This window comes from Sus scrofa, chromosome 9 (assembly GCF_000003025.6).
Source record: "Sus scrofa isolate TJ Tabasco breed Duroc chromosome 9, Sscrofa11.1, whole genome shotgun sequence".
NCBI classification, from domain to species: Eukaryota; Metazoa; Chordata; class Mammalia; order Artiodactyla; family Suidae; genus Sus; species Sus scrofa.
The window spans coordinates 77,314,524-77,338,254 of record NC_010451.4 but is presented as its reverse complement, the minus strand read 5'-3'; the positions used below and the strand labels follow the sequence as shown (position 1 = coordinate 77,338,254).

Below are 23,731 nucleotides of genomic sequence, written 5' to 3'. Positions count from 1 at the left end.
ACCTACACCACAGCTTATGGCAATGCTGGATCTGTAACCCACTGAGTGAGACCAGGGATCGAACCTGCATCATTCCTAGTCGGATTCATTTCCACTGCACCATGATGAGAACTCCCATATCTTTTTAAATTTTGGTTTTCTCTAGGTATATGCCCAGGAGTGGGATTGCTGAATCATATAGTAGTTCTATTTTTAGCTTTTTTGAGGAACTTCCATGCAGTTTTCCATAGTAGAAAACATAGTGGTTATATCAATTTACATTTCCACCCCTCTCCAGCATTTATTGTTTGTAGCCCCCCCCCCTTTTTTTCGGCCACACCTCCATCACATGGAAGTTGCTATACAATAGCAGCAGCTTAAGCCACTGCAGTGATAATGCCGAATCCTTATCTCACGGTGCCACCAGGGAATTCCTGTTTGTAGATGTTTTGATGATGGCGATTCTGACTGGTGTGAGGTGATACCTCATTGTAGTTTTGATTTACATTCTCTAATAATTAGTGATGTTGAGTATCTTTTCATGTGCTTTTTGGCCATCTGTATGTCTTTGGGAAAATATCTATTTACATTTTCTGCCCATTTTTTATTGTGTTTGTTTTTTTTGATGTTGAACTGCATGAGTTTGTGTATTTTGGAGATTAATCCTTCGTTGGTCATTGGTTGCTTTGTTTGCAAACATTTTCTCCATTCTGTGGGTTGTCTTTTCATTTTGTTTATGGTTTGCTTTGCTTTGCAAAAGTTTTAAGTTTAATTAGGTCCCATTGGTTTGTTTTCAGATCCACTCTAGGAAGAGGATTTCAATTATACTCTTGCGATTTATGTCAAAGAGCGTTCTTCCTAGTTTTCCTCTAAGATTTTTATAGTATCTGGTTGTACATTTAGGCCTTTAATTCATTTTGAGTTTATTTTTATGTATGGTGTTAGAGAATGTTTTAATTTCATTCTTTTACACGTAGTTGTCCAGTTTTCCCAGCGTCACTTAAATACCAAAATGGTTTCCAAGTTAGAGATATTTTTATAAAACAACAGTTTTGAGCTGGCTGCATTCAAATAAAACAGCCCTTTATTTCACACTTGAGAGTTTTGAGATTGCAAAGTAACTAACCTTTGTAGGAAGTATTTACTTGATTCTTGGCTTATAAGGATGAGCCTTGTTTTTAGAGATGTAGCACTGACTTTGCTTTCTTATGACCAAGGCAGCTTTGGGATAAAAGTGTTTGAGAATATTTTTTATCATTTAGGCTATTTTGATGGAGAACATTTTATATTTCTCTCAACTTAATTTTTTTTTTTTGTTATAAAGCCAGGATATCAGATAATACTGCTTTCTCTCTAGAATTTCTTTGATCGTGTGAATAAGTCTCTTAGAGGTAAGCTAGAAGTTGTGAAGTGCTTGTAATGGCTGTGTATCTTAATATACACTTAGTATGTATGAGCATTTTTTTTTTCTTCCCACTCTACGTAGGTTGATACAGGTAAAGAGAAAGAAATGTAATTGTCAAGGAGATGCATGAGGCACCTGTAGTAATTTCTAGAATTTTTGAGGGCCTTTGAGATTCTGGGGTGTGGAGAGTGAGGCTGGATCTCTGACTAAGTTGGAGCCAGCCTTCATGTCTACTGTATCTTGGGAGTAAAACTCAAAATGTGGCCTGAACATTATCAGCTCTAGCTTACCAAATCCTAATATGAGATGAATGCAGGCTTTGGAGGTATGCTGCTATATTTAGCTGGCTAGATGTGAAGATCATTCACTTTTTCTGTATACTTGTCAAAAAAAATGAAATCATTCTCTACTCCTATGTGCCTGCCAACCTAATGGAAAATTACTGTAGATAAGATAATTTAGATTTCAGTCTTTGAAGTGGTTTATGCAAGTCTTGGGAATCAAGGTTTAATACAGAAATGAATTGGATATTTAACTGGTCTGCTTTTCTCTCCACAGAGAGCCTATAGCTCCAGCCACCATGTGTGGCATTTGGGCCCTCTTTGGCAGCGATGACTGCCTTTCTGTTCAGTGTCTGAGTGCTATGAAGATTGCACACAGGGGTCCAGATGCATTTCGTTTTGAGAATGTCAACGGATATACCAACTGCTGCTTTGGATTTCACCGGTTGGCAGTGGTTGACCAGCTGTTTGGAATGCAGCCAATTCGAGTGAAGAAATATCCTTATTTGTGGCTCTGTTACAATGGTGAAATCTACAACCATAAGAAGGTAAATAAAATGAAACCAGAAGATATCTGGCTATGATGATGCATCAGAGCTAGTTGGTGATAATAGTTTTAGTATATTTTGTATAATGCTTTTTTTTACTTTTCAAACACTTTCCATGTTCATTAACCCATTTGCTGCAATGAGATAGGGCACTGGTGCACAAAGAGGGGAAATGATTCAGTCACAAAAAAATGATATTGAGGATTACATTTTAGGTTCTTAACTCTTAGAATCTTTTTTTAAACCTTTCATGTGTTTTAATATTAGTTAGAGACTATGTTAGGCACTGGGAATATAGTAGTAAATATGAGAGGTAGGTCTGCATGCTAGGGGAGTTTATTCCATTGGGAGCAGACAAAAAAAGAAAATGATTGTACATATACCAAGCACTCTGTAGAAATGAATATGGAGCTGTTGGATATGGGAGATCCTGTTTCAGTACAGGTGGTCACAGAAAGCCTCTTGAGGAATTGGCACTTGAACTAAAACCTAATGGACAAGGATCAGCTAGTAGGATTGGGAAGAGCATCTCATGCACAGTGACTTGAATGTGTAGAACCTTGCAATTGTTGTAAATGAACAAAGGGCAGGTGGGCAAGATGAAGTGAGGGAGGTGTGGCAGGACCAGAGTAGGCAGGACTTGGCAGAAAGTTGGCGTGTAATTCTAACGGCAATGAAACTTGAAGATTTTAAGGCAGGGGTAGAATTTAATAGTTTGTGGGTAATCACATTTGTAGCTTTTATGTAATGCTGCCCTTAAGATGCTGCTGTTGCATAACTGACATAATCAGAGCCAAAAGACAAATAGGTAGCCAGATACCATAGGGTGTAAGAAGTAAGACTTTGTGCAGCACTAAAATAGGAACAACTGTCTAATCTGGTCAAAGTGTACTCTTAGGATGAGAGTAGTATAAGGGTTTGGAAACTCTGACCTGAGGAATACAAATTTTCTAAGAGCCTTGCAAGCTGGAATTATTTGGCTAGTGTTTCGTAAGAAATTTTTCATCTAAGATTTGCAAGTTATTTTTTGTCACTTTCCTCCCCAGCTTTTAATATTGAAAATTTCACATTTATGGAACAGAACATTGAGCATATACATCGAATATTTGTTAATGTTTTGCCTGCCATTTTTGGTTTATCTCTCTCTTCCTATATACACACACATTCAATTTTTGGCTTAATCATTTTAGAGTATACTGCAGAAATTATGACACTTGATTTCTAGATATGTAAATATTTACCTTCTAAGAATAAGGGCATTCTTCTCCCAAATACCGATACTATTACTAAACCTAAGAATCCCTAATACTCTCTAATGTCCAGTTCATGTTAAATTTCCCCAGATGTTCCAAGAATCAATATATTAATAGTTGTTTTCTGGTTTTGAGCCAGATTTCATTCAAGGTTCATATATTTGGTTGTGATGTTTCTTGGTACTTTTTGAACCTTTTTTTTTTTTTTTTTTTTTTAAAGGCCGCACCTGTGGCATATGATATATGGAGGTCCCCAGGCTAGGGTTGATCAGAGCTGTAGCTGCCAGCCTACACCACAGCCATAGCAACGCTGGATCTGAGCCACACCTGTGACCTACATCACAGCTCATGGCAATACTGGATCTTTAACCCATGGAGCAAGGCCAGGGATTGAACCCACATCCTCATAGATACTAGCTGGTTCATTAACAACTGAGCCACGGTAGTAACTCCTGAACCATCTTTATGTATGCCTATCATTCATAGGTGGGGATTTATATTCTAGATACTTCTAGATATTTTTATTTTTGAATAATAGCTTTAGCCATTGTTTGTTGTCTGCTTATGGAACATTCTCTTATTTGAAGAGTTGCTACAGTTTTTCAGCAAATTCCTTTTCATATATTTAGTAAGGGCCTACTGTACCCTGACATCATTTTTATAGGTGCTTAGAAGTGAAATGGTGAACAGGAAAGGTGAGAATGGAGTTATAAGCTAGTGGGAATAGAGGAGGGGAGCAGTTAAAACTTTCTTACCAAGCTGAGTTAGTCCCATGTACGAGAGAATGCTAACTTAATACTATGGTGAAAGTAGCCTGACTCTTGTCTTAAATGAGATGGCAATGCCTTGTTTTATTTGAACATAGCTGTTTTTATGTATTTTGCTTAAAAGTTATTAAAAAGTTAAATATTTTGAAAATATTTCTATTCTAAATCATATATGTTGTATTTTCAGAAGCAGAAGTTGTATCGCTTCTCTTAATCTTAGAGTTATGCAGTGTGAGCAGCTAAAAATCTGTCTAGAGTAGAATCGACATTCAGGCTTATTTAAAGAATGCTGCAACATAAGCTTCTAAGTTCCCCTTTATGGATGAAAGTAAAATTTTCTACTAAAATACAGCCAGCAGTGTGTTGGGAGTGGGAGGAGGCCCTCTCCCTGTGGGGGGCATCAGAGGCCTACAGCCAACAAGTCAGGTGGCAGTGATTTCTAGGTGGGGCTTTTATCCCAGGGTGGTTTCAGGAGAGTGGGAAGTGGTATATGAGAGTCATTAACCAGTAAATTGCAGGCAAGCTTTAGGCCGAAGGGCAGTGATGACGTGGTGGGGACTGAGGATGGATTTGAGAAGCTGTTGCTGAAATGATCAAATGCTTCAGCTCATTTATCCTGCAGATACTTAAACCCAGAAGGGTGAGCAGAAGACTCTTTCCAAACCCTACCTCCTAATGACAGAGTTCATCACTGACAGTCTCTCAGAACAGGGAGAGGTGACCAGGAGGTGGCTTTTTAAATCACTGCAAGCAGCCAAAGCTCGTTTTGGACAGTTCCATGCTTATCAACAAGTTCACAAATTGATGGATGGAGCGTGTTTGTGAAACATGCTTTATAGTTCATACACATGCAAACATAGAGACTGAGTTTTTTGAAATTTAAAAAACAGGTTTTAAATGCTCCAATGTATCTAGCATTTCTATTTGATTTTGTTTAAGTGAGTCTCTTCTCTCTATATTATCAGCCAAAAATAGGAGAAGTACAAAGATAGAGGAACACACCAAGAACTTTTCACTCTCTCAGCTTACCTGTGGTGATGGAGAGAGCGCCATGGAGTTGAGGCCTAACTTAATGGATCCCTCTCTACATGCAGTGGGAATGATGGTCTCTTTGCTGTTCCACTGGGAGGTGTGGATGAATCAAGCTCCACAGTCTTTTTTGTTCAGTACTGAGAAGTAACTCTAATGCCTCTGAAGGTGGTGGAAGGACGGGGAGCTACATTTCTCCCCAGTACCAGAAGCTTTGTTTTGGACCATGTGTCTCCATCATTTTGATGGAATCATTCATTTGTCAGGGAATAGTGCCAAATATATTTATCCTTTTGCTTTCTATTTTTTTTTTTCCTTTTTTTCTTTTTCTTTTTGGTCTTTTTGCCTTTTCTTGGGCCACTCCCACGGCATGTGGAGGTTCCCAGGCTAGGAGTCGAATTGGAGCTGTAGCTGCTGGCCTACACCAGGGCCACAGCAACGTGGGATCCCAGCCACATCTGCAACCTACACCACAGCTCACGGCAATGCTGGATCTTTGACCCACTGAGCGAGGCCAGGGATCGAACCCGCAACCCCATGGTTCCTAGTCGGAATCGTTAACCACTGCGCCACGACGGGAACTCCAGCTTTCTATTTTCATAGAAAGGGTGTGAAACTGAACCAGAAGAAACTCAGCCAATGCTACATTCCCAAACCAAAATCTCACAGTTGTGGAAGATATGTTTTTTAGTGTCATGATAACTGGGCAGCTTATTTGCCTAATGTACATATTGATGTAAATATCTATGTAGTACATACATAGATGTATAGAATATGCATTTCCATCCCTCTACACAATACAGAGGCACCTTGCCTCTGTATTCTGTTTATCAGAATGCAATTAAAATTTTCAGACTTAGCTTGATTCTGTAAAGAATTTGTGGGATCCTGTATTCAGACAAGCTATATTTTGATAATGACATGATTCTTTTAAATCACTAAAGTGCATGCATTTACAGATCAAAGAAATACCGAAGCAACTCTGTAATTAAAAAATTAGTAAATGCACAAGGATTCTCACATTTTTGTTTTGCTATTATTTCCTTAAGCTGCAACACCATTTTGAATTTGAATATCAGACAAAAGTGGATGGTGAGATAATCCTTCATCTTTATGACAAAGGAGGAATTGAGCAAACAGTTTGCATGTTGGATGGGGTGTTTGCCTTTATTTTACTGGATACTGCCAATAAGAAAGTGTTCCTGGGCAGAGATACCTATGGAGTCAGACCTTTATTTAAAGCCATGACAGAAGATGGATTTTTGGCTGTGTGTTCAGAAGCTAAAGGTAATGATAGAATTTTTCCATAGATTTTTCATTACTGTCCTGATTGTGTCCTCTTCTAGATTATATTTACAAGTCTAGTCCAATCCATATTTACAAATGGGGCAACCCAAATTTTTACAAGTGACTAGGTCAGTCATGGACTTTTCTGAGCTTTTTTTTTTTTTTTTTTAAACAGAGAGTTGGACTCTTCTTTTTAGCACTTAAATTCTGTAATCCTTAGAGGATAAATCTGTAGTAAAGTCATTTATTTTTTGTTGGGCTGAAATGGTCTGCATCAGGCTTGATCACATACCTATTTTCAGGTTTTCCTATGTCACACTGTGATGGTAGGGCTGGCCAGCCCTGCAATTACTGCATGTTCTACTGTGCCATGGCATCACACAAACACATGTTTATTTAGTATTTTAAAACAGCTATATTGGTGTATAATTTACATGCCATGTAATTCATCCATTTAAAGTGTACAGTTCAGTGTTTTTTACTATGTTCATAGATACCTTCAATCAATTTTAGAATTATTCTTATCTAAAAAAGAAACCTTTTACTCTTTCAGTGTCACTCCCCATCCCTCCATAGCCATCAACCATTAAACTTCCTGTCTAACCCTCCCCTCCCCCATCTCAGTCCCAGCCAACCACCAATTCGCTTTCAGTCTGTGTGATTTCCCTATTCTGGGCATTATTTATGAATGGAATCCTATCATATGTGGTCTTTTGTTACTGGTTTCTTTCACTGGGCATAATACTTGCAAGGTTTATCTGTGTCCTAACATGTTTACTTACTTTTTATGGTTAAAAGATATTCCATTACATGGATATATCCACATTCTGTTTATCTGCTGTTTATCTTTTTGTCAATTGATGGACAGTTGGCTCTTATGAATAATGCTACTCTACATATTTATAAGTTTTTGTGTATTTTCATTTCTCTACATACATACACATTCACACACACGTACACACACACACCTAGGAGTGGACTTGCAAGGTCGCATGGTTTACTTGTGTTTACAAAAATCATCAAAAAGAAGCAAATATTTGGGAATAAATATAACAAAAGAAATGCAAAACTGTATGCTGAAAAACTGTAAAATAATGTTGAAAGAAATGAAAAAAAAATATGAAGAAGCTTTAAGAAGGTCTAAAAGAAAGAAGCATCCCATGATCATGGATTAAAGACTTAATATTTTTAAGTTGGCACAGACTGCTCAAGCTCATTTACAGATTCAACATGATCTCTGGCAGAATCCCAGGTGACTTCTTTTTAGAAACTGACAAGCTGACTCTCAAATTCATACAGAGTGCAAAGGACCCAGAATAGCCAAAACAACCTTGAAGAAAAAAAAAAAAGTAGGAGGACTCTCACTTTCTGACTTCAAAACATACTGCAAAACAAAACTAATCAGTATGGTACTGGCAGAAGGATAGACCTGTAGACCAGTGGAATGGAATTGAGAGGCCGAAAGTGAACCCCTACATTTGTAGTCAGCTGATTTTCAACAAGGGTACCAAAACCATTCAGTGGGCAAAGAATAGTCTTTTCAACAAATGAGACAACTGGACATACACATGCAAAAAAATGAGCTTGAACCTTTACCTCACAACCATAGTTAAAACTTAAAGTGAGCCAAATTCCTAAATGTAAACATTAAAATTATAAAACTCTTAGAAAAATAGAGCTATATCTTCATGACCTTGGATTTTGCAAAGATTCCTTAGATAATAACCCACAAAGCACAAGCAAAAAAAGAAAAATAGATAAATTGGACTTGATCAAAATTGAGCATTTTTGCCCTTCAAGGGGGACACCATCAAGATAGTGAAAAGACAACCCAGAGAATGGAAGAAAATAACTTGTAAATCATATTTAGCATTTTTTGATAATAAAGTTGAGGAAGACATTCATCTTTTATCTTATAGCTTGATAGAATAACATCCTAAAATCTGGTCTACCAGCCTGTCTGCCTTTTTGCCTCATTTCTTAAATCCTTTCTCATTTAGTGTGATCATATGCAGAGAACAAGGATATATATATTATTATATAATATTATACCATAATATTATATATATTAGGTAATAATATATATATATTATTTACCTAAAGTACTGTTATGGAAGCCCACCAAAGAGAACTCAAGGGAAAAGCAGACTCCTCATTTCCACTGGGTCTCTGATACTTGATAAGGAATTATAGTCTCACATCTAGTTTACCCTCTGAAATTTCTTGACTTATTTTTTACATCCTTCTCAACACTGTCCTTTGCTAAACAACATGAAACATGATCTCATCAAGAATACTGTAACAGTTTTCCTTCTTCCTTTTTTTTTTTTTTTTTTTTTTTTTTTGCCTTTTAGGGCCACACTGGTGGCATATGGAAGTTCCCAGGCTAGGGGTCAGATCAGAGTTGCAGCTGCCTACCTGCACCACAGCCGCAGCAACATAGGATCTGAACTGTGTCTTTGGCCTACAACATTGGATCCTTAACCCACTGAGTGAGGCCAGGGATCGAACCTGCATCCTCATGAATACTAGTTGGGTTGTTAGTGCTGAGCCACAATGGGAATTCCAGTTTTCCTTAATGCTTTTAAAATTGGCTATCAGAAACTCCTTTGATGATGATACTCCCTGCTGAAAACCTTGTAATTGCTCCTTATCCACTGCAAGGGCTGTGTGCCTCACCTGAAGTCTGCCAGCTAGTGATAGGATCTGGGTCTCGTCTGCTCTTTGAAGGCAACACTACACAGTAGCTTTCTGGGTTAACAAACTTAAATTATAAATTATAAATAATCTGTGTAGATGAGCTGCTACTATTTTTTTTTTTTTTTTTTTTTTTTGTCTTTTTGCCTTTTCTAGGGCCGCTCCCGTGGCATATGGAGGTTCCCAGGCTAGGGGTCCAATTGGAGCTGTAGCCATCGGCCTACGCCAGAGCCACAGCAACATGGGATCCAAGCCGTGTCTGCGACCTACACCACAGCTCACGGCAACACCGGATCCTTAACCCACTAAGCAAGGCCAGGGATCGAACCCGCAACCTCATGGTTCCTAGTCGGGTTCGTTAACCACTGCGCCACGATGGGAACTCCCGAGCTGCTACTATTTATAGTAAAACACTAATTTTGTTTTTGTTTTTGTTTTTACCAGTGGTTATGGTGATATTGAGTTGCTTACTTCCTGAGAAAGCCTATTAAAGAATTTAAATTATACTGTTTAACTCAAACACAGTGACTAATAACTAGTTAAGGGACAAATGTCTGATTTCTCAATATAAGACTTTGAAGTACCTAACAGTGGATCCTTTTGTTTGTTAAAGACTGGGAATCATGACTGTTTTCATAAAATACCACAGTGATGACAAGTGACTACCAGGATATCATAAATTAACAGTTTCAAGTCTGTCTTTTTTGCTTAATACATGTATCTTGTTTTTCTTTCTTTAATAGTTAGTTTATTAAGGAAAACATTTTCTTGATCAGAAATTCCAGCTAGGGAAAAGAATGTGAACAGTAGAGATTTTCCTATTGCCTTGAAATAGTGTAATTTTGCCATGCATCTGTGCACCACTATTATCTTTCTAGAGGTAGATGGTAGGGTTTGGGGGATTAAAGTCCCCCCCCCCTTTTTTTTTTGCTTTTTAGGGCCACAGCATTGGAGGTTCCCAGGCTAGGTGTTGAATTGGAGCTGCAGCTGCTGGCCTACACCACAGCAACACAGGATCCGAGCCACATCTGTGACCTACACCACAGCTGATGGCAATGCCAGATCCTTAACCCAATGAGTGAGGCCGGGGATTGAACCTTCATTGTCATATATCCTAGACGGGATCTTTCACTGTTGAACCATGAAGGGAACGCCCTTCCTGTTTTTCTTATATATGGGACATGTACTTGGATTAAAAAGGAAAAATAAATAGGAATTTAGAGAGTATTAACTAATTGTGCAAGTTACTATGAAGTATTATCCTAATTTGAGTTTTTATCTTTGTGAATTTGTAGGTCTCGTTAACTTGAAGCACTCCATGACCCCTTTTTTAAAAGTGGAGCCTTTTCTCCCCGGACACTATGAAGTTTTGGATTTAAAGCCAAATGGCAAAGTCGCCTCAGTGGAAATAGTAAAATATCATCACTGTCGAGATGAGCCTCTGCACACCCTGTATGACAGCGTGGAAAAACTCTTCCCAGGTGAGAAGGGAAACACCCACCCACCTGTTCCCCTTTTCTCTCCCCCAGAGCAAAACTTTACTCTCACATCATTGGGACAATTTAGTTTGAAAATTCTTTCCTTTTTAATTTGGAGGTGACACATTGGGATTTGGCCAGCTCTACCACTGAGCATATGCCATGATATTTATAGATGATCTAGTATGTGTTACCATAAATAATTCAGCCCAGGCTTTTCTGCAGCTGTTTCACTACTTATGTGTTAATAGGTTTTGAGATAGAAGCTGTGAAGAGCAACCTCCGGATCCTTTTTGACAATGCCATTAAGAAACGTTTGATGACAGACAGAAGGATTGGCTGCCTTTTATCAGGTGTGGTCAGTTAAAAACCTAATTTTGTGTAGGGCATATTCATTTCAGCTAAGTGATTTATAGCTATCCTGGAAGTTTTGACAGTAAAAAAAATACTGTGTGATTTAACATTTCCTCCATTATAGAATGAAAAAGTTTTCTGTAAATTGCTTTTAATATTCATAATAATATAGCAATGTAAAATTGTAATTATATTAGTATGAATGAGCTTGTAAACATTCTTCAGAATATTCTGAGTCCTACAATGTGTGTAGTGATTTTTAACCAATTCAAATACTGTTACCATTACCACAGGTTAAATCCTAGATTTTTCTCATTCAAGTTGACTTTCAATTTCCAAAACTTGGGGATTTTAAATGGTAAACTCTAATCTCAGTGCTTCATCAGAACGTAATGTGTATCTCTCCCCCTCTTCTGTAAGGCGCATAATCTCTATTCTTCCTGTGCTGCTTGCAGGCGGCTTGGATTCCAGTTTGGTTGCTGCCACCCTATTGAAGCAGCTAAAAGAGGCTCAAGTACAGTACCCTCTGCAGACATTTGCGATTGGCATGGAAGATAGTCCAGATTTACTAGCTGCTAGAAAGGTAAGACACTGTCTCTGCCTGTTATGTGATTAAGACAGGCTTGTTAACAATGGATGATTCTATACTTCGCTGTATTGACTTAGGTAATTGTTTTAAATTAAATATATGAAAGTGGAATGAAATGCCTGTTGAATGTCAACTCTTGTACACTGTATGCTAGATACTTTTATTTACCATGGCCCATGCAGTTCTCATAAAAGCCCTGTGATGATAATTCTGCCCTTTTGAGAGTGGTTAAGGCTGAAGGCTTTGGAGCCTGGGTGCTGGTTTCAAATCCTGACTTTACCACTCAATTCCTTGTGTAACAGGAGTAGTAGATCTACTATGAGATAGTTTTGAGATGAAGATTTCATAATTTCAGGTACCTAAGATAGAAACTAGCATGCATTAAGTACTTAGCGAATATTAGCTATTCTCGTTAGTTTGCATTTTTTAATAAAGTACTGTGTTTAGGACTGTGGGCAGAGGGGATCTTGTACACATTTAGTGTGCAGGATACCTTGTTGCCACTTTTGACACACACATAGAATGGATAAGGGAAGGGGCGATCCCAAAGCCAGTTGACGAACACTGAATGAATCCACAATAGCCGAAGAAAATAGAAAGAGGGGAGGGGCCATGTAACTTAGGAATAACATCCTCAATATAAGACTAGGCTTTGCAGGGAGGCCAAAAAGCGGTAACATCAGTGTGGGGGTGGGGAGTGGAGAGCATGTTTGCTAGGGTGACAGCTTGAAGTGGGAAGAGCTGATGGGAGATGTGATGGTTGTTGGAGGGCAGGCAAGGGAGCCTGACTAGGTGGGGCTTGCCCGCAGCAGCCTGGAGAATCATTTCTCCTTATTGTGAAGGGATATTTCACAAAAAACGGAATCATTTCCCCTTAGTCCTGTTTGTTTCCCACCATTGTTAATTTATGATACGTTGTGAACTACTGTCCTGTTTCATTTTCAAGATTAGTTCTTTAAATAACAAGTGTGTGGATATGTCTTTATATAATCAGGTGGCAGATCATATTGGAAGTGAACACCATGAAGTCCTCTTTAACTCTGAGGAAGGCATTCAGGTGCTGGATGAAGTCATATTCTCCCTGGAAACGTACGATATTACAACAGTTCGTGCTTCAGTAGGTAATGCATTTTATGATTTCAAAAAGATTTTTAATACTGACAAAGGTAAGGTTTAAAAAATAGTGTTTCAGGTAATCATTATAAAAAATAAAACTCAAGAATGAACATAAATAAAATCCCGTGTCAGCAGTTGTTGAAGGTAATACCATTGAAGAATTTCATGAATTCTTTGTGGAGTAAGAGGAAAAACACACACGTAGCTTAACTTCTACATTTATGGTATCGCTGTATTTCTTTAAACGGCAGGTATATATTTTCTGTGCCTCCTTTCCCCCACTTCTCTGTTCAAAAGTTTCTTGTGCTATATAAGGAAATAGGTATATGTTGTAACTAATTTTGTGTAAGGAATGCTCATTTTAGATATTTTTTGGTAGATACCCCATCATATGATTTATCAATCAGTAATAATTATTGCCTAGCAAGCAGTGCTAGTTTTACCTGTGGATACATACTGAGATCAGAAACATACTCCAAAGCAAGTGATCTAATTATTATTATTATATAATATTATAAAAGAATAAATAAAACCTATATATAAAGCTGGGGAAGGGTTTGGGGCTATTTTATCCCAACAGTACAACTTTTGGATTATGTACATATAAATGGCTGGTAGATACAAGGTCATTATATTGAAAACTGTTTTATATTAATACAGATCTGGTCTAACTTAGTAGCAAAGCTTGCAGTCTTTTCTGGAAAATAAAAGACATTTTTGGTAGAGGGTTATTTTCACATGAACAATAATTTCTCTTTTTTAAGGTATGTACCTGATTTCCAAGTACATTCGGAAGAACACGGACAGTGTGGTGATCTTCTCTGGAGAAGGTTCAGATGAACTTACGCAGGGTTACATATATTTTCACAAGGTAAGATTCCTCAATGGCAGGATATTGGTGCCAGGGTAAGAAAAGTATGAATTGTTTGACTATTTTCTTTGGTCTTTCTTTTGGTATAGCAGTGGCACATTTGAGTATCTTTGAGACTTAAGGAGGAAAACTGATAGTACCTGTATTTCTTTGGGGGAGAAAGAAGTCTTAATGGTGTCAGATAATCTCCATTTGTTAAAGCTAGTTAAGTATAAGAGTCATGTTTCTGTTACTTCTTAGTCCCCTGTGGTCTTACGGTTGTTGCATGGTGTGTCTTTTAGGGACACTCCCTTGGCATATGGAAGTTCTAGTAACCAGGCTAGGGGTGGAATCGCAATAGGAGCTGCAGCTGCCAGCCACAGCCACAGCAACACGGGATCTGAGCCACATCTGCCACCTATACCACAGCTCACAGCAATGCCAGATCCTTAATCCACTGAGCAAAGCCAGGGATCGAACCCATGTCCTCATGGATCCCAGTCGGGTTCATTATGCTGACCCACAATGGGAACTCCTGGTATGTCCATTGTATTTGTTCTAGCACTAGTAGTCTTGGTGTGAAGGGAGGAATGTTTAATAAAACATTTACTCCGTTTCCTAAACTTTGTTTGGCTTGTGTCTTACTACGTTTGGAGTTGGAGCCATGTGTAAGAGTCCCATAAAAACTGTTTACATGTGCCAAAGGCAAAGCTTGTGAGTGTATTTGTAACTTCAGCTCTTTGTAAAATAGGCTCCTTCGCCTGAGAAAGCCGAGGAGGAAGCGAGAGGCTTCTGAAGGAACTCTATTTGTTTGATGTTCTCCGTGCAGATCGAACTACTGCTGCCCATGGGTAACTCGATATTTTAGGAAACAATTGTAAAAATAGCCTCAAAAAACAAAAGACTTGATGGTCATTTTTTTTTTCTTTCCAGTTGGCTATATCTTGTAAATTATGACTTTTATAGAGAAACTGAAGCTTGTCTCTTAGTGCAAAGGGATAAGGCTAAATTGGAGTGCTGTTGTAATGGTGAGAGGAGGCGTGGACATTGTTTTAGGTGGAGTTTCTGCCTTTAAAGCACAACATTCTCCTTGTTTCTGGGCAACTAAGAGGGAAGGTACTTGCAGCTCTCCTCAGGTCTTAAGAGAAACAAAGATTATATACTTACTGCAGCAAGTGTTGACTGCCTGCCATGCCTGTTTGATGCTGTGGTGACCAGACAGTGAAGATGCAAAAGGTTTGATTAGATGATAAGACAGGTTTCTTTGGTATCATTTCTGGTTGGATGAACTTTTCCCTTTTTTTTTTTTTTTTTTTAAAGCTGGTCATTTTGGAGAATTGAGAACTCTTATTGTACATGATCAACAACCAACATCAACTCTTTTAGTTGCTACTACCAAATCACACTTAGATTAGAAAATAATCAAGTATGAGCTTGGAGAATGAACTGAATTCAAGCATTTTTACTACTAGCTGATTAGTAACTTAAATTCAGTATGAAGCAGTATTCCACATTGTTTCATCAAAGGTCACATTATCTGCTTCTTGAATCTTGATTACTCAGCTTAGGACAAGCAGATAGGGTAATAACCATAGTTTAGCATTAGCTTTTAATAGGTCTCATCTAGTAAGACCTTTGAGTCAGAACAGTCTAGGCAAGGTATTCTTTTTTTTTTTAATTGAAGTATAATCGATTTCCAATATTGTGTTAGTTTCAGGGGTACAGCAAAGTTATTCAGATATTTATATATGAGCCCAAAATTTTAAATACTATTTGATCTCTTCAAAAACTTTTAATAGAGTTAATTATTAATGTGCAGGAAGAAAGATGAATATATTCTGGGTAGAAGAAAGTGAAGCTATGGTTGAGAAACAGAATATTAGGCCAAAATTATAATCATGCATTAACGTTGCCAGGTAAATCTGTGGCATGGCATAAACGAGTTGTTTTTTATGAGAAAATCCATATGCTTTTTTTTTTTTTTTTTCGATTTACAGTGTTAGTTTCAGGTGTACAGTAAAGCGACTCAGTTATACATTATATATTTTTTCAGACTCTTTTCCCTTATAGGTTACTACAAAATACTGAGTATAGTTCCCTATGCTATACCATAGGTCTTTGTTTCTCTATTTTATATACAGTGTGTTTATGTTAATCCCAACTTCCTAATTCTACCCCACCCCATGGAAAGTACTTTGTTTTTCTTTTTAGGGCTACATGTATAGCATATGGAAGTTCCCAGGCTAGGGGTTGAATCAGAGCTGCAGCTGGCACCCTTATGCCACAGCCACAGCAATGCAGATCCAAGCCACCTCTGTGACCTACACCACAGCTAATGGCAATGCTGGATCCTTAACCCACTGAGTGAGATGAGGGATCAACAAATCTGCATCCTCACAGATACTAGTTGGGTTTGTTACTGCTGAGCCGCAATGGGAAATCCTACAAAGTACATTCTTAATGGTCAGGTCACTCATGATTCTTTTTCCAGTTTTTGAGATATATAATTGTTTATAGAAAACAAAGTAAAAGTATTCTCCAACAGTTTCATTCTGTAGATGATATAATACATATTATTTTGAATGAAGGTTTTTGTATTCATGCATTAGTGTAGGACATTTAGGACTATAAATATAACCTTATAAAAGCCTGGGTAGATAGCCATTTTGATTTTGATTTTCTTCTTTTTCAGCCTTGAATTGAGAGTCCCCTTCTTGGATCATCGGTTTTCTTCCTACTATTTGTCTCTGCCAGCAGATATGAGAATCCCCAAGGTGGGTGAATCAACCAAGATAAAAACTATCCATCGATACTGTTTTTTTTTTTTTTTTTTTTTTTCCCACTGTACAGCAAGGGGATCAAGTTATCCTTACATGTATACATTACAATTACATTTTTTTCCCCACGCTTTGTTCTGTTGCAACATGAGTATCTAGACAAAGTTCTCAATGCTACTCAGCAGGATCTCCTTGTAAATCTATTCTAAGTTGTGTCTGATAAGCCCAAGCTCCCGATCCCTCCCACTCCCTCCCCTCCCATCAGGCAGCCACAAGTCTTTTCTCCAAGTCTATGATTTTCTTTTCTGAGGAGATGTTCATTTGTGCTGGATATTAGATTCCAGTTATAAGTGATATCATATGGTATTTGTCTTTGTCTTTCTGGCTCATTTCACTCAGTATGAGATTCTTCCATCCTTGTTGCTGCAAATGGCATTATGTCATTCTTTTGTATGGCTGAGTAGTACTGCATTGTGTATATTTACCACATCTTCCGAATTCAATCATCTGTTGATGGACATTTGGGTTGTTTCCATGTCCTGGCTATTGTGAATAGTGCTGCAATGAACATGCGGGTGCATGAGTCTCTTTTGAGTAGAGCTTTGTCCGGATAGATGCCCAAGAGTGGGATTGTGGGTCATATGGAAGTTCTATGTATAGATTTCTAAGGTATCTCCAAACTGTTCTCCATAGCGGCTGTACCAGTTTACATTCCCACCAACAGTGCAGGAGGGTTCCCCTTTCTCCACAGCCCTTCCAGCACTTGTTATTTGTGGATTTATTAATGATGGCCATTCTGACTGGTGTGAGGTGATATCTCATGGTAGTTTTGATTTGCATTTCTCTTATAATCAGCGATGTTGAGCATTTTTTCATGTGTTTGCTGGCCATTTGTATATCTTCCTTGGAGAAATGTCTATTCAGGTCTTTTGCCCATTTTTCCATTGATTGATTGGCTTTTTTGCTGTTGGGTTGTATAAGTTGTTTATATATTCTAGAGATTAAGCCCTTGTCAGTTGCATCATTTGAAACTATTTTCTCCCATTCTGGTTTTTTTTTTTTTTTTTGGCTTTTTGCATTTTCTTGGGGTCCCATGGGTTATGCTTATTCTATGCTTGGAGCTGACCTGGAAAATACAGATGGGATCAGAGGTGTTTGCCTATTCCAAGTTATGGCCGCGATTTTAACTCAGCAGGAGTATGTGCAATGATGGTTCTAGTCATTGCTTTCATGCGCTCCAGGTTCCCAATTCTTCTGAAAGTTTCTTTTTTTTTTTTTTCCTTTGTCAAAATTATTATTATTTTTTTTTTTTTTTTTTTTTTCCACTGTACAGAGGGTCAGGTTTCCTATGTTTCTTCAATTACATTTTTTTCCACTTTGTTTTTGTGCATTGAGTTTCTAGCATGTTCTCATGCTATTCCAGCAATCTCTGAATAGACTTTCTTTTTCCCATTTTATGTTCTTGCCTCCCTTGTCAAAGATTAATTGACCATAGGTGTCAGGGTTTATTTCTGTATTCTCTATTCTGTTCCATTGGTCTGTCTGTCTGTTTTGATACCAGTACCACACTGTTTTGATGACTGTGGCTTTGTAGTATTTCTTGAAGTCTGAGAGAGTTATGCCTCCTGCTTGGTTTTTGTTTCTCAGGATTGCTTTGGCATTCTGGGTCTTTGTGTTCCATATAAATGTTTGGATTGTTTGTTCTAGTTCTGTGAAAAATGTCATGGGTAATTTGATAGGGATTGCATTGAATCTATAGATTGCTTTGGGTAGGATGGCCATTTTTACAACATTGATTTTTCCAATCCAGGAGCATGGAATATCTTTCCATTTCTTTAAATCTTCTTTGATTTCTTTGATTAAAGTTTTATAGTTCTCGGCATATAAGTACACGGCATATATAATACACCTCTTTAGTCAGGTGTATTCCCAGGTATTTGATTTTGTGAGGTGCAATTTTAAAACGTATCATATTTTTGTATTCCTTTTCTAATATTTCATTGCTGGTATACAGAAATGCAACTGACTTCTGAATGTTAATCTTATATCCTGCTACTTTGCTGAATTTATTAATCAGTTCAAGGAGTTTTTGGGTTGAGTCCTTAGGGTTTTCTGTATATAGTATCATGTCATCTGCATACAGTGACAGTTTCATCTCTTCTCTTCCTATATGGATGTCTTTTATTTCTTTGGTTTGTCTAATTGCTGTGGCTAGGACTTCCAAAACTATGTTGAAGAGCAGTGGTGAGAGTGGGCATCCCTGTCTTGTTCCAGATTTGAGTGAGAAGGCTTTCAGTTTTTCCCCATTGAGTATTATATTTGCTGTGGGTTTATCATAAATGGCTTTGATTATATTCAGGAATGTTCCCTCTGTACCCACTTTGGCGAGGGTCTTGATCATGAATGGATGTTGGACTTTGTCAGATGCTTTTTCTGTCTATCGAGATGATCATATGATTTTTGACTTTTTTTTTGGTTAATGTGGTGTATGATGTTGATTGATTTGCGTATGTTGAACCATCCTTGTGAACCTGGGATGAACCCTACCTGGTCATGGTGTATAATTTTTTTGATATGTTGTTGGATTGATACTGGTTTTATTTAGAATTTTTACTGATGCGCCTTTGTTTTCACATCAGAACGGGATAGAAAAACATCTCCTGAGAGAGACATTTGAGGACTCCAATCTGATACCTAAAGAAATTCTCTGGCGACCGAAAGAAGCCTTCAGTGATGGAATAACCTCAGTTAAGAATTCCTGGTTTAGGATTTTACAGGAATATATTGAACATCAGGTATAATATCTTTAAAAGTATATTCTAGAGTAGGACAGTTTGGATACAGACTTGTAATTGCTGTTCATTTTGTATTTTAATGTTTTGTGTCTATAGGAGAGATTCTCTAAAACAATACTTTTATAAGAGTTTTGTAAGAATAGGTAGCATGAAGGATTATAAAGTAGGATCTGGAATAGAGAGGAGACTTACCAGTCAGCACCTTCATTTTACATATTTTTGGGCAACTGCTGGGTGCAAGACATTATTAGACACATGAATGAAACACTCGAGCCACCACTTAGAAGAAAATGCATTTGAATATTACTTAAAAATCTCCGCAGCTCTGTGTATTAGGGTATTTTAGCATTTTCTAAGTGATTCAAAAGAATCACAATTTACAGTCATGCCTTTTCATATCTTGTGTGTGTGTGTGTGTGTGTGTGAGAGAGAAGCCAGATTAAATATAAGTATTTCCATGCCATTAAAAAAAAACCCATTCTGCTCTGTACTCTTGCAGGTTGATGATGCAATGATGGCAACTGCAGCCCAGAAATTTCCCTTCAATACTCCAAAAACGAAGGAAGGCTATTACTACCGTCAGATCTTTGAACGCCACTACCCAGGCCGGGCCGACTGGCTGACCCATTACTGGATGCCCAGGTGGATCAGTGCCTCTGATCCTTCTGCCCGCACTCTGTCCCATTATAAGGCTTCTGCCAAAGCTTAGGTGTGAAAGCAAACACTTCTCGCTGTGCAAGTAAACACTTCTTCTCGCTGTGCAGGTAGGGGGCTTAGAGGCAGGAAGGGTCCACCATACAGGCTTCCTTGGATGTGAAAAAAATTAAAGGCTTAAATCAGAAACATGGCTGCAGTCGTGTATATTCACCAGCCCCTTCCTCAGGGATGGCTAGAAACTGAAGGACGTTTATTGTATCACGCTAAGTAGAGAGTAAGCTAGGAAAGGGGGAAGAGTCTGCTGTTTTGGAGAACTCACAGGCACTTTCCTGGTGTTAATGAGTGCAAATTCATGGGCTTGACACATGGTGAGGCCAAAAAACCCCAAACATCAGAGTCTAGAGCAGAGAAAGGATGATTGTAGGGACAAGTAAGGAGAACAAGTGGCTTATGCTCAATAAACCCAAACTCCTTGATGGTTTTCAGGGAGGAGTTTTTATAGGCAAAATTTGGGGGTGAAAGCTGCAGGTGTGTGACTTTTTTTTTTCTGATGGGTAGTGAGGTAACAGGCCGGTGATCCAGGAATCTAGTGCTCTGAATTTAACACCCATCCCACCTGGGTGGGAGGGGGCTTAGTTTCTGCAGAAGAACACAAAGATCCTGGTATTTTCTATATTTCTTCAGCAGGACCCAGGACGCCTTGCTGCACTGTTGCTTGTTTCTTTTTTCAACGTTTTATTAGAGTACAGTTGATTTACAATATTGTGATAATTTCTGCTGTTAAAGTGATTCAGTTACACGCACACACATATCCATCCTTTTTCAGATTCTTTTTCCCATCTAGGTTATCACAGAATACTGCGCAGAGTTCCTAGTGCTCTACAGGAGGTCCCATTCCATAGGCACTGTTGTTTCTTGACTGCTCCTCCCTTTGTTCTGCATTTCCCCTCTTCCCTGATGAGCAACTGTTTGACTCTGCCCTTTGGAACTCAGGGAAGGTCTAGGAGGTTGAACGAGGACTATTTCCTACAAACCAGAAAGGTGGGGGAACACAAAAAGGCCCTGTTTGGTTTCAATGGCAGGGCTTCTGTGGAGGACTTCTGGGTCTCCTGCCAGCATGGCCTCCTTCTAGTCCTTGCCTCGTCTTCATGTGACCCTCGTCTGACTTCCCTCCCTTAGTTCTCTGCATTCTTAGCCAGCTAGGCACCCTCTGGAGAGGTGAGTCCTTTGTAAAATAGTAATTTGTATTTTCTGGTTTTTTTGTTGTTGTTGAGACGTCTCTTCCAGAACTGTTCTAGATCAGGAGTTAGCAGACTTTTTCAGGGCTAGGCAGGAAATGTTTTAGGCTTTGTTGACTTCTGTTGGAACTGTACAGTTCTGCCGTGGTAGTGCAAAAACAGCCACAGACAGTATGAAAATGAGGACATGACTGTGATAGGCAAACTTATGGGCATGGCTGTGTTCTCTTAAACTTTATAGAAACAGGCAGTGGGCTGGACTGGGCCATTGGGCCATAGTTTGCTGGGCCCTCTTCTAAAACCAAGCATCTGAACCTAGCTGGAGGAAGACAAAGTGTAACAAGGAATCATTCAATGAACAACTTAAATTCGAATGCTCATTGGTTGTTTAGAGACAGCATTTAAAAATACGTTTTAGGAGTTCCCACTATGGCTCAGTGGGTTACAAATCTAACTAGTGTCCATGAGGATGCAGGTTCGATCCCTGGCCTTGTTCAGTGGGTTAAGGATTTGGTGTTTCTGTAAGCTGTGGTGTAGGTGGCAGATGCAGCTCAGATTCTGAGTTGCCATGGCTGTGGCGTAGGCCAGCAGCTGCAACTCTGATTCAAGCCCTAGCTTGGAAACTTTCATGTGCTGTGGGTGCGGCCCTAAAAAAAGACTCTCTCTCTCTCTCTCTCTCTCTCATATATATTATATATATACATATATATGTATGTATGTGTGTATATATATATGTATGTATGTATGTATATATATATATGTATGTATATATATAGTCTTTATATATATACACACACATATATACTTTAAAAATGAATTTACTTATGAGGAACTTTAAAAGAAGAAACTGTTGGTACACAGGTAAATTTGCTTGATGCGAAGAGTTAAGTAGGCCAGGAATTTAGCAGCCAAGTTGGAAAGTGGGGACTGTTTATAGGCCTTCACTTACTATTTTAAAATGTCTCTAGAAAACAAGGAAATGCCATTAATTACTACTGGTTGACTCTTAATGGTAAGCTTATATTTCTAGGTGCTTGAATTGCTTAAACCCAGCATGATTTGGTGCCAGACATACCCATACATGGGACAGCCTCACCCAGCCAAGCTAAGAAACACCACGAATCCTTGGGAGACTTAGCTGATAGTGAGCCTACAGGGTGTGTTGCAGATTAAGGTGTGTCATAACCCCCAAACTGCTTGAGGGTGTGAACTTGGCTTCCAATTCAAACTTAAGGAATATTTAAATCTCATACTAAAAGTTTGACTGTAGAGATGACCAGTCCTGCAGGGCAACCATGAATGAAGCAACTTGCTGGAGTTCAAGCTGCAGGTGAGAGCTCCATGAGGTGCTTGGCATGGAGCTTTATCTCCTGCCACTAAAGTAGTAGAAAGCTTAGCTATGGCCACTGGGACATGTGCACATGACTCAGCAGCTACGCATGGGCCAGTCCTTCTTTCCTGGGCTTTTCTGATAGTGGTGGCTCAGTGCTAAGAAGGCATGTGGTCTCTAGTCCACACAGCACTGCTACCAGCAGATAACCCAGTCCCTTCAGCAGAAACTAAAAGATTATTCACTGATAGCCTCCTGCCTTTTCAGCTTCATCCAAGCACCCTAGTGGAAGATGTGCCCCTTGAGTTTTTTTTTTTTTTCTTTTTTTTTTTATATGAAATATTGCCATTTACAGCAACACAGATGGACAGAGAGATTATCATACTAAGGGAAGTGAGCCAGATAAAGACAATTATATAATATAATTTATATGTGGAATCTAAAAAGTACAAATGAACTTATTTACAAAACAAAGACTCACAGACATAGAGAAGAAACTTACGGTTACCAAAGGGGAAGCTGGGGGGGCAGGGGTGGATAAATTAGGAGTATGAGATTAACATATACACACCACTCTGTAGAAAATAAACATGGATTTACTTTATAGCACAGGGAACTATATTCAGTATCTTGTAACAACTTGTAATGGCAAAGAATCTGAAAGAGAATCTATTAATGAATCACTTTGCTGTGTATGAAACTAACATTCTAAATCAACTGTACTTCAGTTAAAGAGATTTTTTTCACCTTAATACTTGAAAAGTACTTTGTAATTTTGACAGAGTAATATATTTCCATTTAAAAATGAACAATTAGAACCACCCAAATCCACTATTGCTTTAAATAGCTTTAATATTTTCTTGCAAATCTTTTGCTATAAAAGCACAGTTGCACCTGTGCAAGAATATGATCTTGGTTAAATAAGGCCTCAAAGCTTCTTAGATCCTTTACAAGGAAAATATAAAAGGGAGCTAACCTCAGCCCTTGGCATCAGATGGTTGTGTGGAGACCTTCGGGTTCCCTCCATTTGGTCTGGAGTCTGAGATAACAGATCCTTAGAGTGGGTCCCTAAGGGAGAGGAAAGCTGGCAGTTCCATGTGGTTTCAACACCGTGCTGTGGTCAGATCACAATATCAAGCACTTACCTACCCACCATCCTGAGTACTTGACTGTTAGTGAGTTAACCCTCACGCTGAGAAAGTGTGGCAGATTTTATTTTCTAAAAGTGGCCACAGCAGTATTTCTGGTCCCACAGACTCTCTAGAGCCTTGCTATGCCCCTGAGGAAGTAGTCTGTTTCCT

At 38.5% G+C, this 23,731-nt stretch overlaps 1 protein-coding gene across 1 annotated transcript; it reads left to right on the top strand.

Moving 5' to 3' along the window:
* ASNS (asparagine synthetase (glutamine-hydrolyzing)) lies at nucleotides 1,965-19,914 on the top strand. Its single transcript, NM_001167640.1, is given in 12 exon segments — nucleotides 1,965-2,213; nucleotides 6,312-6,549; nucleotides 10,542-10,727; nucleotides 10,976-11,077; nucleotides 11,534-11,661; nucleotides 12,662-12,788; nucleotides 13,548-13,654; nucleotides 14,385-14,411; nucleotides 14,414-14,484; nucleotides 16,326-16,407; nucleotides 19,050-19,205; nucleotides 19,705-19,914. Coding segments are annotated over 12 exon segments (1,683 nt in total).